Below are 14,007 nucleotides of genomic sequence, written 5' to 3'. Positions count from 1 at the left end.
GAACTCCGTTCTCAGCCTTATGGACATAAAACCTCTGACGGCAGTAGACTGAAGTAATCATATCCCTGACCAGCAGCTAACGACACTGCAATCAGCCCCGTATCCATCATGTCCACTACAACTCGCTCCCATGACGACCACACCGTGGCATGATATGCGCCGTGACCTCAAGAGAAAACAGCGGAGGTACTTATGCTGGATACTCAGCACCCTTTTCTCTCAAAGGCTCCATCCGATGGAAACAGGGCACACCTTCGGAGAGATGCAAGGTCACAATATCCTGATCATTTGTCTACCTCTTGGAATTCATGGAACAGACTCGGCCGCTGTGTCTGTCACACAAATTCACACCACGTTTCCATCCACCCGGTATGCAGTGGTAGGAGGTATTGGTGGAGGGTTCCCAGCTTCGAGCACGATATCCGACCAGGTGATGTGGTGATGGGCAAGGCCCTGGTGGGCCGCAGGTTTCAAAGAACAGAAACTCTAATCAAGCCACCAACGGTTTTGAAGGCAATTGCAGAGTACGTTATAGATCCCAAGTTCTTTCATAAGAGCCATATGTATAACGTCGTCGACAGTGCAACCACAATCATGCGAGTCCCCTCACTCCTGCGAAATGCTTAGCAGGATGGGGAACCTGGTGTATTCCATTAAGCCTTATCATCTCGACTTCTTTCAAGTCTGCTGCAAAACTAGTTGCTCCATCTCCTCGAGCACAGACTCTGCCAATTCCTCCGGTGGTGTCCCTAGTGTTTCCTCCGAATCACCTCTCTCCTTCAACAGTTCTGTAATCGTCCGCTTGATCCATCGCCGTGCCTTTGCTACCTGGAGCTCAAAGAGAGCCTTTGAACCAGCATACTCATGATTAATATAAACGACAAGACGAATATTGACGGCCAGTTCACTAAGACGCCTCCTCGTGGCCGGTGACTTTCCATTGAAGCTGGAGTCGAGGAAATTTTCAAGCGCTTTGCTCTTGTATTTCTGTTTCAGGGCGCTTCTACAGGGACGGCTGACAATGTTGAATTTGCCGTCCGCTTGTTGCAGGCGGAGGATCGTTTCCAGGTGAGAGAGATCTGACAGTCTTGGGGGGTCGTGATCGCGAAGTTCCCTATCCAGAGAGCGCGCTCTACAGCTGTCACTCGAGGAGGTGTCATTTGGCGAATCACTTGGCGAATGAGGGATATCGTCGTGGGTCTCGTTTACATCTGAGCTGGGTTTGCGGCGTTTGCCAGCACGTTTAGCTCGGCGCAGACATGCTTGAGGTGCATCGGCAATAGCCCCTGCGCTATCCTCATCTGATATCGGATACGCATAGTGCAACTTCGTGTCTTTGTCCTCGTCGAGATCATTGAAGGTCGCAGCTGCTTCATCGTCCCTGCTCCTCGGTTGGGTTAAGACGGACGGGGTCCTAATTTTGGGTACGCTTGCTGATCTTTCAATTGGCCGTAGCCTCTCAACCTGCAGAGCTGGAGACGATCGGGATTCGTCGTACCGCTCATCCTGGGTTTGACTTTGCTGCTTATGGTAGTCATATCCCGGAATCCCGACCCCCGCCCCGAACGTGTTAGCACCCGGGGTATAAACACTGCTAATGGGGATATCGAAAGAGTCATCCAAACCCAGCAGTGATAAGGGTATCGACCGTGGCGGTGGTGGAGGCAGCGAAAGAAGGCGCGTATGTGCGTTCTGCCTATCAAAGGAGGAGGAATTATTTCGAGCAGGTTCCGCGAAGCTGGTAGGACCGCCCTGCGTCGAGGAGGAAAGGGGTCCGCGGCGAGCTTCATAGCCAGCAGATTGGCTGGAACGAGTAACGTCACGAGGCCTAACAGAACCGCTTTTCCTGTGAGAAATACGTAGTGGCGTAGAGGTAGAAGTATGTCGTGGCCGGGTCAATTGGGAGAGTTCGATAGCGTCCGCTTTATGGACCGATATCGCGTGTTGCTGGGCCGTGCTACGATCAATAGCCACATAACTCGTCCACTTGCTAGGTATGGACCACGTCTGCCCAACCTGCTGTGCTTCCTGCTCCAGAACCTTTTCGAATCCTGTCGGATTGGTGGACTTGAGGGTCGGGTTAAGTGAATGCATCCAGCTTTGTCCGGTTTCATAGTCGTTCATCAATGCTTTCGCTGCAAGATGGTGAATGGCTGGTTGTTCAGCTACGGTTTGAATTGGCAGCTGCGCTGTGAGCTTCTCTCCTTTTTCAGTTGTTGCAGTAATATCAATCATTCTAGGCAGCGAGTCCAATTCCCTCTCCAGCATGTAGTAGAGAGAGAAATGCGAAAAGGTACTCAGAACAGGGATATGGTGTGGGGCCTGAACCAACTCAGGGTATTGCACTGTATATCCGGCAATCTGCCGCTCAGATGTCTTCATGGCAAAGTCATTGCCAAGATCCACATTGCACTGAAGGCGAGATGGTGTCAATGCTGCCTTCAACATTTGTATCACTCTTTCCTGCCAGGAACCCATCGAGGACTCTGGCACGATCTCTGCATAGCCGCCCCCCTGCTGCCCGATGCCCTCCACCAGGCGATGAGAAACTTGATCTCCAATTCCCAAAGAAAAGAATCTGATATTCGAATAACCGTTTGAGGCCGTTCTGCGCACTAGCTGTATCACGTTGTCCACATTCCAGACCTCACCGTCAGTCAACAAGATGACACTGGTTGGTACGTCATTCCGCTTATTGTAGTGATCCAGAACACTGTGCAGCGCGCCATAAATTTCGGTACCACCGTAGTTTGCTTGGAATGAATCGACGTGCATCGAGGCGACATCCAGGTTCTCTTGGCTGTATCTCATCGAGGAAGGCCATAACCATGTGACGCGGGAACCAAAGGAGGCGATGTTGAACGAGCATGCTTCAGGGAGACTCCGTAGGAAAATATTCATCACATTGATAAGAGAGGGGATCTTTGACTTCATCGACCCTGATCTATCCGCCATGAAGATAATTTCGCCGACAAAATCCTCCATATTAACCTTTTGGCAAAAAAGATCGCCGGGGTGCACGGTGACCGCAATTGTGGACAGGCCGGGTTGGCCAGGCGGCGACGCAGCAATAGCCTGTGACTGCGAAGATTCACGAGAGCTGCACAAGATGTGTAAGACAAAATCCTTATGAAGCTCGGCCTTTCTGTCCGATAATGTCGCACGTCCTTTGCAGTAATCGAGCATGTCCGAAAATGCACTCGCTGCGAAATTCTTGAAACTTTTGTGGGAAACCGCCCCCATCTCGACCGAGATGGGGTGTGATCGCGACTCCATCTTGCGGATGGCCGCCTGCATCGATGCTTGAACGTTGATTCGTAGCCCCTCCGTGAGAAGGGATTGATTTCCACTGTAGCCTGCAGGCGCGTCCCCGTACCGCGGTGCGATCGATGTCGGGATCGTGAGAACCAGTCCACCAGTGCTCTTATCCACCTTCAGGAGGTTGGCGTACGTGATCTCAATCTTGACTGTGGTTTGTGCAGGGATATTTCCCACGCTCGTCTCGAAAACTTCTGGCGCCATTTCTTCAACCAACACTGCGACCTTGCGTTGGGAGATAGCATGTTGAAAATCTGCCCTTGCCGCTTCTTTGGCTTTCACAGCTCCTTCGAGAAGTTTGTCGTGGCCGATCCAGCACCGAAAGGATGTAACAACCGATCCATCGTAAATGGGAAAGACATATTTCACATTTTGTGAGGTCGACGAGGAAGCGTTGCTGAATTGCTGCGTCACCTTCGTAGTGCAAAGTCTGCCATGGACGTCCACGTCGGCCGAGACGCTCAGCAATGGGAGTGGGACTTCGTGAGTAGAACCGTTTATTGAAGCGAGAGAGGCAGCTGGGGTGCTGGGCGAGACATAATTATGGTAATAGATCGAGGGTTGGGCTTTGTTGGGCAAAATGTAAGGCTGGCAAATGGTCGGGGTCAAGTCATCGACATTGGGTTGGAAGAAGAGACCAGACTGGAGCCGATCAAGCACATCCATGGCGGTCGAGCTCAAATCTGGAGAACAGAGAAGCGGGGGAAGATGATGATCGACGGGAGGAGGCTGCGCCTACTTATACCAAGTCATCTCGCCGTTCATCCCACCTTTGCCCGATTCTTGGCCGGTCAGCCTTGCACAGCCTCGTATTCGGACGGGTGGTGAAGATCACGCAAAGGATTTCAATAATTCACTCACCATAGACTGCTGCATTTGTGCTACATTCTCTTTGCATGCCTCCTCTGCTCCCTCAATACCTAGCGATCAATCGACATGGCGTTTCAAATATCGATCGGCGATGTATTAATGCTGTCAAAGCTMGCCTGGGATATCTTGCAGGCGTTCACATCCGGCAGGAAGTCGGCACCTGCGGAGTTCCAGGAAGTGCAGAATCAGCTCAGCTCGCTCACCCATGCACTAGAATCACTGAAATCACTGTCGAGGGAGTCCCTAGGTGAGGAAGATGGGGGCTCAGTTAGCAGTATCGCGCCGATCCTACAGAACTGCCGCTTCACTCTGGAACACCTCGAGGATCTCGTAAAGAAGTACATGATTATTGAGAATGACGGATCAGGTAGAGTAGAGAAAAAGCGATGGCGAGACGAAATTCGGAAGAACTGGAAGAAGGTGCGGTGGACAAGGGAAGGAGGTGATCTGACGAGGCTGCAGCAGAATCTCGGAGTCCACATCAACAGCCTCAACCTTACAATCGCAGTACTAAACAGGTGACATCCCTCTATTGATACCTGATATGGTTGCTAAACCGTTCTTAATAGCGAAATCAATCAAAACATGGGCCAGCGGGTAGAGGACGTTCACGGAATGCTGGGAGAGATCTATACCTGGTTCATCAGCAATTTGAAAAGCCAAAGGATGAGTCCCTATGAGCCTTCCTCGAAACCACAAGAGCGACCACTGGAGCTGTCTTTCTCACTGCACCTGGCAGACTCTGAACCATTTGACACTGCTGCTCTATGCGACAATGCGTCTTTTAATCCGGACTGGCTCCAAATTCCAGAACAGCCAGTCTTCAAGTGCAGTTGTCAGCTTCGACGCACTAGATACGGGGACATTCACGATGAAGAGCTGATGGAATATTACAGTGAGTCTAATCCCTTATCGTAAATCTATGAGCTCTAATAGCACTGTCAGTATCCCCAATGACCTTGATTGCGCGTTTAAATGGACTTTCGCAGTCATGGAAAATATGGCTGTCCTCTGGCAGAACATCCCGCCTTACCTGTCTTATAATCCGGAGTATAACCCCATCAAGTATGTGAGCGTCCTTATCTCATTTGGAACAGGCCGCTAACATAAGAAGAGCTCGCTATATTCGATGGTATCATATCCGATCTCGCAATCAGGATGGCTAGACAAGCATTCCATCGAGGAACTGCCTCATTAATGGTGTCCCCATCCATCAACCCATATACAGGGCTCCCTGTGGTTTCAGTTCTGAATATGCTCTGGTATGCCGATACTGAACCTTACTAGGTCTTTCTTTCTAACATTCAGTTAAAGCGATGCGAGTCGACTATACAGTAAGATTGAAAATGTGAAGTTGACAACCCACCGACACAGTTACTCGACTGGCCCTATCGAATCAGTCCAGCTAGTCCACCACCGGAATTTGACTGGCGATGGGGCGTGGGTTTTCAATGAAACGGCAGATGCTATATTGGTTGCTCGCTTAGATACGCTCCCCGTTGACTCGACAGAGGACGAAGCATTTGAATTTACCATCACTGGTGGGCTCCGGCAGCTCTGCGATCTAGCGGGCAACAGAGCTAACCTTTCCCAGTGGGCAGTCAGACGAATATTACTAATGGAGAATCCGAGTTGGTCGTCCATATATCCGAAGCGGACTGTCTTTCCAGAACAAAGTCTGGGCAAGAAAACATGGTGAAAGGTGTAGATGTGGAGATAGAGCTGACGGACATGAACTGTAAAAAGGGCCCCCGCTTATTTGGCTTTTGCTAACGTGCCTAGCTTCAAACCATCTAATTCAGCAGCTGAGGCATCTGCAAGAAGGAATACTCCTCATCAAGGTCCAGCAGATGCTACGAAATGAGAGGATTGTGTTCGAGCTGTAGGTTCCATATGACTGTTCAACTCGAACACTGCGGTGAGAACTGACTACTGCAGAAACCTTGGCACTTTGATGGCATACGACTATCACATAACAGATGCCCTCCTTATGCTTGTTGTCAATATGGAAGCAAAAGAGTATCGCATACTTATTTCGAATGCATCAAGATCCATTTGTCTCAGTATTGAATGTCTGATGTATATCCTCCCGTGAAACCCGCTTTCCTGCTGATTGTTTAATGCAGTGTCATCGGAAGCATTGCAGCAATTTTCCGGGTTAGAGCAGATATACATCCCTTGCGATGGTCCGGTTTGGGTCGCAGAAAGCAACTTGGATGTGGCGCATATATATCAACAGGGAAGCAGATCAGCCCTGACATGCGCAGATGGACATGGTACGCTGGCTACCTGGCAGTGGTCCATCCTATACTGACAAAGGTCTAGCGCAGCAGCTACTTATACTGATGTTGCAGTCGGTAGCGAGAGGTATTACCTCTAACTGCGTGTTTATAACTTGTGTGCTGATTAAGATGCAGGAGATCATGGGATTACGTACCCATTAATGCAAGGGCGTCGATACAATGAGTTAGAGGGATAGGGTCGTGTTCCATACGCTGTATTCAATAACATGCCTGCCTATTAGGGAAGCCTGGTTTATGCGTGCCTCAAACCGTCTGGTCAAATAATGTACTGTAGCCTCTAGAGCTACAGCATCTAGCATGGTGAGATTTCGGTTTCTATTGTAATAGAGTCCATCACTAGTCCAACCAACAGAGTGATGGATGATCTATCATAGCTGGACTTTTTTCCTAGTCCCTGTGCATACTATTTAGACGCAATGAATAGCAGGCCAGTAGCACAGGGAATATAGCAGCGCCGGGTCTAACGCGTACTTCGAGCAATAACTGCCCACAACTTATTGGATAACTGAAAGATATTCCTCTGCTACCAGCTACTATTCCTAAAGATCCTCTTTGCGTGTACTTAGAAGTACTTTAACGAAGAAGCAGTAACAACCAAAGTACAATGGAAAGTATCAGACGTATTGATCAAACAATAGACTTCCCAATACCTGCGCTGTATCGATTATGGAACCTAATACCAGGTTCTCCGCTTACTGCAGGGGCGTGCAAACTCTGCAATAATAATATACTTAGAAACACGCAACCAAACAAGTCTATGATGTCAAGTATCTAAAGACTCACCTAGGCAAGACGACACAGCCCGTCACATGGATATCCATCGAGAGTTCCACAGCCCGAGCCGGTCTGGGTACAGCCTCCGAACACACAATGGTAACCAGAATCACACCAGTCAGACTGAGTGGCGCACCCACACTGCTCATTATTATCCCGAGCCTGCAATGGCTTATTGTCCAGGGTGGTAAGAAGAGACTTCGCGTCTTTGAATCCGAAGGCGGAGATAGCATCGTCCTTCAAAGTGTCCATGGCATTGGGGTCTAAGTTTTGTCCTTGCTTCGCAAGCTCGGTGGCCTTATCGATGACGGCGGATTGAGCAGGATTCAAGGGCTCATGTTGCTCGCGAAATTGATCGAAATGGGTTAGCCAGGCTGCACTTGCAGTGTTGGCAGTGCCTGGGAACAGGGAGCTGGAGCCAGTGATAGAGGTAGACTGGGCAACGCCTGCGAAGCCGAGGGCGATGAAGTAAAGAGTGAGCTTCATTGTTATTCAAGGGCTTTAGGGATTTTGTTATTAAGGCAGAGGTTGTCTCTAGAGAGTTCAAATGATAGTTGATTTGCAGTGCCGACAGAACCAGAAGAGGACCTGGCTTTTATTTATGTCTTCAGTGTAATATGGATGCACCTCCTCCTTTGGTACACATATACAGCTTACATTGCTTACATCTTCATGAATGCCACGTGAGATATTTACATTCCAGAGTTGCTCGCTACCGTAGATGTTTGGTTACACCAGCAGACAGAGCAGCAATTATAGAATGATGATCATCACTCTCATAGTCAAGCTTTATAGGAGAGTGCTAATTCTGGCTATTCTTTTTCAGCCGCATCAAGTAAGGAGCGTCCGGAATGATAGGTTGACAAATCGATATGACATGGTCATAGATCCAGAATCCAGAATGTTGACACCTGACCACAGCAAGGAGGTAGTAAGCCGTGCTCCCATTCCTCTGACTAGGGACACTGAGCTAGAGTATGACGAACTCGGCTATTTTCGGCAACGATGCCAAATCTTTCGTCAAATGCCTGGTTTTCAGTTCCCATATCAAATTGGAGAACTTGAATCAGTGCACTTCAAGTAATAAGCTATGATGCAGTGCTGCCATATAGATTGCTAGCTGGGTATCGGGGCTGATAGCAACACACAAGCGAAAATCAGGGAAATATTCCCGACTTTCGACTTTAGAGAATCCAGTCCTTGAACTTTGATTCTATGGTGCAGTAAATCACTCGATAATAGCTCAAATGAAGCTAACGAACTATGCTCGCTATGAACACTACCTAATAGCCAGCACAGATGGCTCATCTTACTTTCCTGACTGCGTGTTCCATAGAAAAATACTCTTAATCAGATATAGGCTGGATGGAGCTTCTGAAGACTTATCTATGGGTGCTATGGCATTCTCCTAATTCTGTATGAGTACAATGTTCATTTATCACAGGACAGACCCATCCCACGTAGAATGTTGGTTTTCTAAAGCACCCGAGTTTAGGATGAGAGCCATGGGGACTTGAATAGCCGTCCACTTGATGCTTTCACCCTCCCTTGAATATAGCTTCATTCCACTCTACTACTAAATACCCCCTTTCCTGAAGCTTACTGTGGGTCTCATGACTTGACGATGGAGAACCTGTCTTTTGCAGAACCAGGTACAGGGAGCCTTACTTATTGTGGCTTGACACTGGAACGCTACGATGGTGTATACAACCCCTGCGGGGTCGGAAGGATGGCAGTATATTATCATCATCCCAAAATCTGTAATGCGACAGCATATTCTCTGGTTGAGATTAGCCTTGTACCACGAATCTGAACATGCATGCATGCACTACATGCACTATACAGCACTTATTATCTAAGAAATGCGCTATTGACGCAAAAAATACTCCTAAAGCTCTGCAACTAATTGCATTCTGCTATTCTGGTTGTACGCAGCAGAGAGTGATGTCTGTGCGGCTGAAACTAGGTAACTCCACATTCCTGCCCACATCCAACATTTCTTCTGACTGGAACCATGTTTAGAAATTATTTCAAAGATGTTTCCTTTGGTTCATTTACAAGGTAGGGAAGCTGTCTGGCTTACACCGACTTGGTAACATTTTATTCCTGTCCTGTGCTAGACAATGAGCTTCTATGGTTCCAGACTGTCATAGATAGAGTCCGTACTGCAGCATTGTTTATTTAAAGTGTTACTTATCAATAAATTTAGTGACGTTTGCAAAGATCTGACTCCTCACTTGAGCACCCGAAAGGCAAGGGAAATCGAATCAGAACATGGTTCTCAGGTGGGGGATTGACGCAGACCGGAATGCATATATTATAGTTGCCCATCATCCAATTATCTTCAACAGCAACCTGGCAACAGTTTGCTTGGAGATGAAAGGCCACAGTCGCTTCGATATCCACTTGAGAGAAATAAGATGTGCCTTGAACTCCCTCAGCTTCTGCGGATAGTCCAACATGTGGAGAACATTGTCGTCGTGTTCGAGGGCTTCTTCCAGGGAAATATCCCGCTTTAGAAGAGGGAGCCTTGCCATCTTGGGAACATACTAGTCTGCTGGGAGAAAGCGGGAACATCCACAGGTAAACTAATCCAGCTGGAAAGGAGCAAGTGGAAGGGCAGAAACAAAGGACGAGCCAGTGGGTCATCATGAAGGCGGTGGGCCGACGCTAATCCTAGACTGGTAAGGCCATCATTATGTCATCCATATCTCTTCTGGATTAAAGGCGCGGTTCCTCCGCGGATCGGGCCGAAGCCAAAGGTATACGAGCTTCTATTGTACAGAGTATCACTCCGTTCGTGGTTAAGAACATCAGAAGGAATATGGACCAAATATTGGAGATATAATTCCATTCAACTAGCAAGAAGCGGAAGAACAAGACCTCTAACAGAACACCAAACATGGAAGAAAGAGAAAAAACTAATTCAGCTCCTAATATGTACCTCTTAATCAGATCCCAAAAACAACCATCCAGTCTAATCAATGTTGATAGTGCAGCGGGAGAAAGAAGCACCAGCATTCTCAATCATCACTCCAACAAAGTTGTCGTTGTAGTCGGTGACAACACGGTACTTGCCGGGTTCGCCGCCTGTTCCAATGGTCAGTCTTGATCCAATAACCATAGTCTTGATGACCTACCAGTCCAAGTTCCACCCTGAATGATAGGATACTCGCGCAGGTCCTTGGTGACACCCTCAAAGACGTCGCTGTTACCGCTCTTGTTGCCAAACTTGTGAGGGTAACCGCCGACACCGTAGTCATTCCACTTCTTGCACTCCTTGAAAGCATTGGCAACATCGTCCTGAGAGAGCGTGACGCCGTCAGTGCAGGTAGCACTACCGATCTTCTTCTTCTTGCCGCGGGTGGTTAAGTCGCTGACAGTGTGGCCGGTGGATTCCTCGGTGATCTCTGTCTCGGTCTCCTGGACGCTGCGCTTCTCGGCGTTATCATTGTTGCCGTCCTTGCCCTTGTCGTGCTTGTTCTTGTCATCCTTGTCCTTTCCAGGCTCACGCTTGATCAGGTCGTCAATCTCGTTCTCTGTCTCTTGGACGCTGCGCTTGTCACTGCCACCCTTCTTGTCGCCCTTGTCCTTGTCATGCTTGTCTTTGCCAGGCTCGCGCTTGGTGTTGGTGACGCGCGTGCAGGCCGTGTATGCGCCCCCGACAGTTGCCCCGGTATGCTGCATCACACCCCGAAAGTCGCCGCGGTTGTCTTTGTAGTCTGTGACCACGCGGTACGCGCCAGGTTCGCCTGCACTCGTCAGCTTATGTCAGTGTTTTGCTGTTTGAGATGCTTACCGCCAGTGTACACTCCACCCACGACGATGGGGAATTCCCGCAGATCGGTGCCATCGGGAATATTGCCGAATACTTTTTGGTTGTTGCTCTTGTTGCCAAAGTAGGCCGGGTACTTGCCGATGGAGCCGTCGTTGAGTCTGCGGCACTCGTGCAGGGCCTCGCGGACATCATGTTCAGACAGGGTGGTGCCGTCAGGGCACTGGAAGTCGCCGAGTTTGGCGGCGCGCTTGCTGAACTCGGGGACGGGAGAGGCATGAGCCAGGGCCATCAGTCCGTAGAGGACGACGAATTTCATGTCGAACAACATTTTGAGAGGCTGGTGCTTTGGACAATGGTTTAGAAAAGGCGAGGCTTCCGAGCTGGAATGGATTGCTTTGATGCTGCTGCTGCTGCTGATGATGATGATGATGATGATGATGATGAGAGATGCGGTGATGTCTTGAGGGCTTTATATCTTTCGAATCCATAGCAAGCCAATTCAACTTCTCCAACATGATTCTAAACTCGGAACACTGATAGAACGTTCATGATCGTCAGGCTGAGTGAGGTGTCCTCAATGTTCAAGGCTGAGCTGCACTCCAGGATTTGGCCCCGGATGATCCTCCTGTGTATGCTTTGTTCTGCGTATACATTATGGCGTTGATATTCGAAACAGCCCCAGCAGATCAATTCTGGCCTTGGTAACGATGCTAAGAATGCTTGATACCTTAGCCCCTTGCGGCCAAGAGTGGGGGCCGGGAGTAAGCACTACAAGCTAGTGCGGCCCCCGCAGCCAAGACAGGCTGTGCGAGTGTTGGTGTCGCACCATTCCGCACAGCCCACCATCTCTGTACAGCCTCATCCGCTTCTGCAGATCTCAATTGTGCCTCGTCCTTCTTTTATCAATCAGTCAGTAAAAGTTTCTACGTTTCAGATTCCTCCATCAAACTATACTTTCAGTCTATTCGAGAATACCTACATTTTTTGATTACCTACAAACCCTCACTATGGGAAAAGAGAACTTCATCCGACAAATCGAAAACTCGGTCGAGTTCAGACTCCTCGACAAAGTAGTCAAGAGAGAACTCACAGCGCAAGATGCAGTCCAAGAAGTCATCAACATGACCATGACTGCATTATCCGTCCATGGCCCAAACAAGCAAGGCGGCATCGGCCTGCCAGACTACAACATCTCTCTGGCGGTGATGGAGCTCGCTCAACGCCTGGAGCCATCCAAACATACCAAACTTGTCGAGTTTGTATCTCATCTCCAGAAGCAAGTTGCCGTTGATCCATCTACGAACGAACCACTCAGAGTCCAGGGTGATACCCTCTGGACCGACATGCCGTCGTTCGGCTACACGGAGCTGGAGACGTGGTATGAGTTTGGGGGTGACTACAAAGGTGATACATCCGTCATATTCGGACAGTCAGAACGCTAACGCATGTAGACCCCCGTGATGCAACGCTGGATTCTGAGCAACGCGGTCGCTGGGCAAATCTCAACGCTTTCCTCGCGCAGCTCACTCAGACCGCGGAAATACACTATCCGTCTCCCAAGGAAGAAGTGCGATTCTCTCCCTTGGATAAATCACTGCGGGCCATCTGGACCATGGCCATGGCCTTTGAGAACGAGCGCTCTCCTGCGTCGCTGGGAGATACGGCGGCGATGGAGGCCGCCTGCCTGTGGTTCATCTTCGCTGCGGAGCGTCTGTGGGCCAATGTGGTCAATAATCGCACGTATCCTGAGGTGGCTGGGGCTGGGCCGGGGAAGAGGTATGAAGAGGAGAGCTGGACGGGCTATACGCGGGAGCGTTGGGGCATCTGGGAGGATGCGCTGAAGAAGGCTAGGGCTGCAGGCGAAAATGAGCGGATGTGGAAGCTGATTGATGATGCTTTGGCGAGTCTGAGAAGGGTGATGGTGGATCAATAGTGGATAGACTCATTTAGCTTTAATGGACATCATTTAATGCTCTGGATGGTTAGTTGTGTATAATGATATCTATTTCTATTCAGTTCGAACAAATCTAGCAGGATCAGCCTGATTTGATTATGATATTTACTCTCATCCATTCGTAACTGGCTTTGACCCTGTAGAGCTTGATCTGATTCACTTCATTTGCAAAGCAGATCCTGCATCATTCGCCTCTTGGTCAATACCACTGTAAATTATCATCTTCCCTTCTCCCCAGAACTTCCCAAGCAGTTACGAGTCAGCAAAGAATCTGTCTCTGCTAAATGTATGCTATTTTCCACATCCATATTAGCAGCATCGTTGCTCTGGCGAGTCGCAGAATATTAAGCCGTGGGATCCTAAATTATCTATAAGTGATATTCAGTTTGCATATATTAATTGTGATAACAAATGTACTAGTTCTGTTATTTCAGTTCATCTCTTGAATGGGTGACCATCTTGCTCTGAAAGAGTTATACTAGTAGTCTGATAAATATATTTTGTTGGACATTCCGTATTTCTTGAAGAAAAGCCAACACTACTTTTCATGACCACAAAAATACGGAGTATATCTGACTAAATTATCTCACAGCCTGGCCCAGTTACAGTGCTGATTGTGGATCTATGTAATTCTCTGTGAGCTTATAGTCATTGAGGTTTTGAGCCTTCCAACTATATTTTCGATAAGGCTGTCTTGATTGTGTGGGGCTGCGCTGAGCATCCCTTACTGTTTATTTCTGCCTGAGTGCCTGTTATCCTGGCCCCACAATAAAGTTCGCTCCTGCACTGCCGAGGGGGCCAAAGCCTCGTGTCTGCTGTTGTTTTTATCTCGGGCTGACCAAGGGAATGGACAAGCTCATGCCCAGCCTCTCACAGGGATGCTTAATACGAGGGGAACATTTCAGCCTCGCGCTTAGGTGGATTCTACCAACATTTAACCCTCAATCTGATTGATTGGTTGAATGCCGATCTTGTCTGTTGTCGACGTGGCGCAGCGGCTGACAGATCGA

General features: G+C 48.8%; 5 protein-coding genes across 5 annotated transcripts; 2 read left to right on the top strand and 3 right to left on the bottom strand.

Annotated features, from left to right (window-relative positions):
* Positions 1-678: 678 nt before the first annotated feature.
* Positions 679-3,984, bottom strand: Asppvi_001815 (VIT and vWA domain-containing protein; the record flags this gene model as incomplete). Its single annotated transcript, XM_043307348.1, has 1 exon — positions 679-3,984. The coding sequence occupies one exon, from the start codon at positions 3,982-3,984 to the stop codon at positions 679-681; it is 3,306 nt and encodes a 1,101-aa protein (XP_043163283.1).
* Positions 3,985-4,254: 270 nt separating this feature from the next.
* On the top strand, positions 4,255-5,887 carry Asppvi_001814 (uncharacterized protein; the record flags this gene model as incomplete). Its single annotated transcript, XM_043307347.1, has 4 exons — positions 4,255-4,706; positions 4,758-5,083; positions 5,178-5,253; positions 5,563-5,887. The coding sequence occupies 4 exons, from the start codon at positions 4,255-4,257 to the stop codon at positions 5,885-5,887; spliced, it is 1,179 nt and encodes a 392-aa protein (XP_043163282.1).
* Positions 5,888-7,274: 1,387 nt separating this feature from the next.
* On the bottom strand, positions 7,275-7,751 carry Asppvi_001813 (uncharacterized protein; the record flags this gene model as incomplete). The annotated part of the gene is made up of 1 exon (XM_043307346.1): positions 7,275-7,751. One exon carries the CDS (start codon positions 7,749-7,751, stop codon positions 7,275-7,277), a length of 477 nt encoding a protein of 158 aa, XP_043163281.1.
* A 2,491-nt stretch (positions 7,752-10,242) lies between these two features.
* Positions 10,243-11,371, bottom strand: Asppvi_001812 (putative extracellular guanyl-specific ribonuclease; the record flags this gene model as incomplete). Its single annotated transcript, XM_043307345.1, has 3 exons — positions 10,243-10,355; positions 10,406-11,017; positions 11,065-11,371. 3 exons carry the CDS (start codon positions 11,369-11,371, stop codon positions 10,243-10,245), a joined length of 1,032 nt encoding a protein of 343 aa, XP_043163280.1.
* A 679-nt stretch (positions 11,372-12,050) lies between these two features.
* On the top strand, positions 12,051-12,976 carry Asppvi_001811 (DUF3632 domain-containing protein; the record flags this gene model as incomplete). The annotated part of the gene is made up of 2 exons (XM_043307344.1): positions 12,051-12,447; positions 12,495-12,976. The coding sequence occupies 2 exons, from the start codon at positions 12,051-12,053 to the stop codon at positions 12,974-12,976; spliced, it is 879 nt and encodes a 292-aa protein (XP_043163279.1).
* Between the last annotated feature and the right edge of the window lie 1,031 nt (positions 12,977-14,007).

The sequence above is a fragment of the Aspergillus pseudoviridinutans genome (assembly GCF_018340605.1).
Source record: "Aspergillus pseudoviridinutans IFM 55266 DNA, scaffold_10, whole genome shotgun sequence".
Taxonomy (NCBI): Eukaryota; Fungi; Ascomycota; class Eurotiomycetes; order Eurotiales; family Aspergillaceae; genus Aspergillus; species Aspergillus pseudoviridinutans.
Note: the sequence above shows the minus strand (reverse complement) of the source record. Positions and strands in the feature narration are given on the sequence as shown.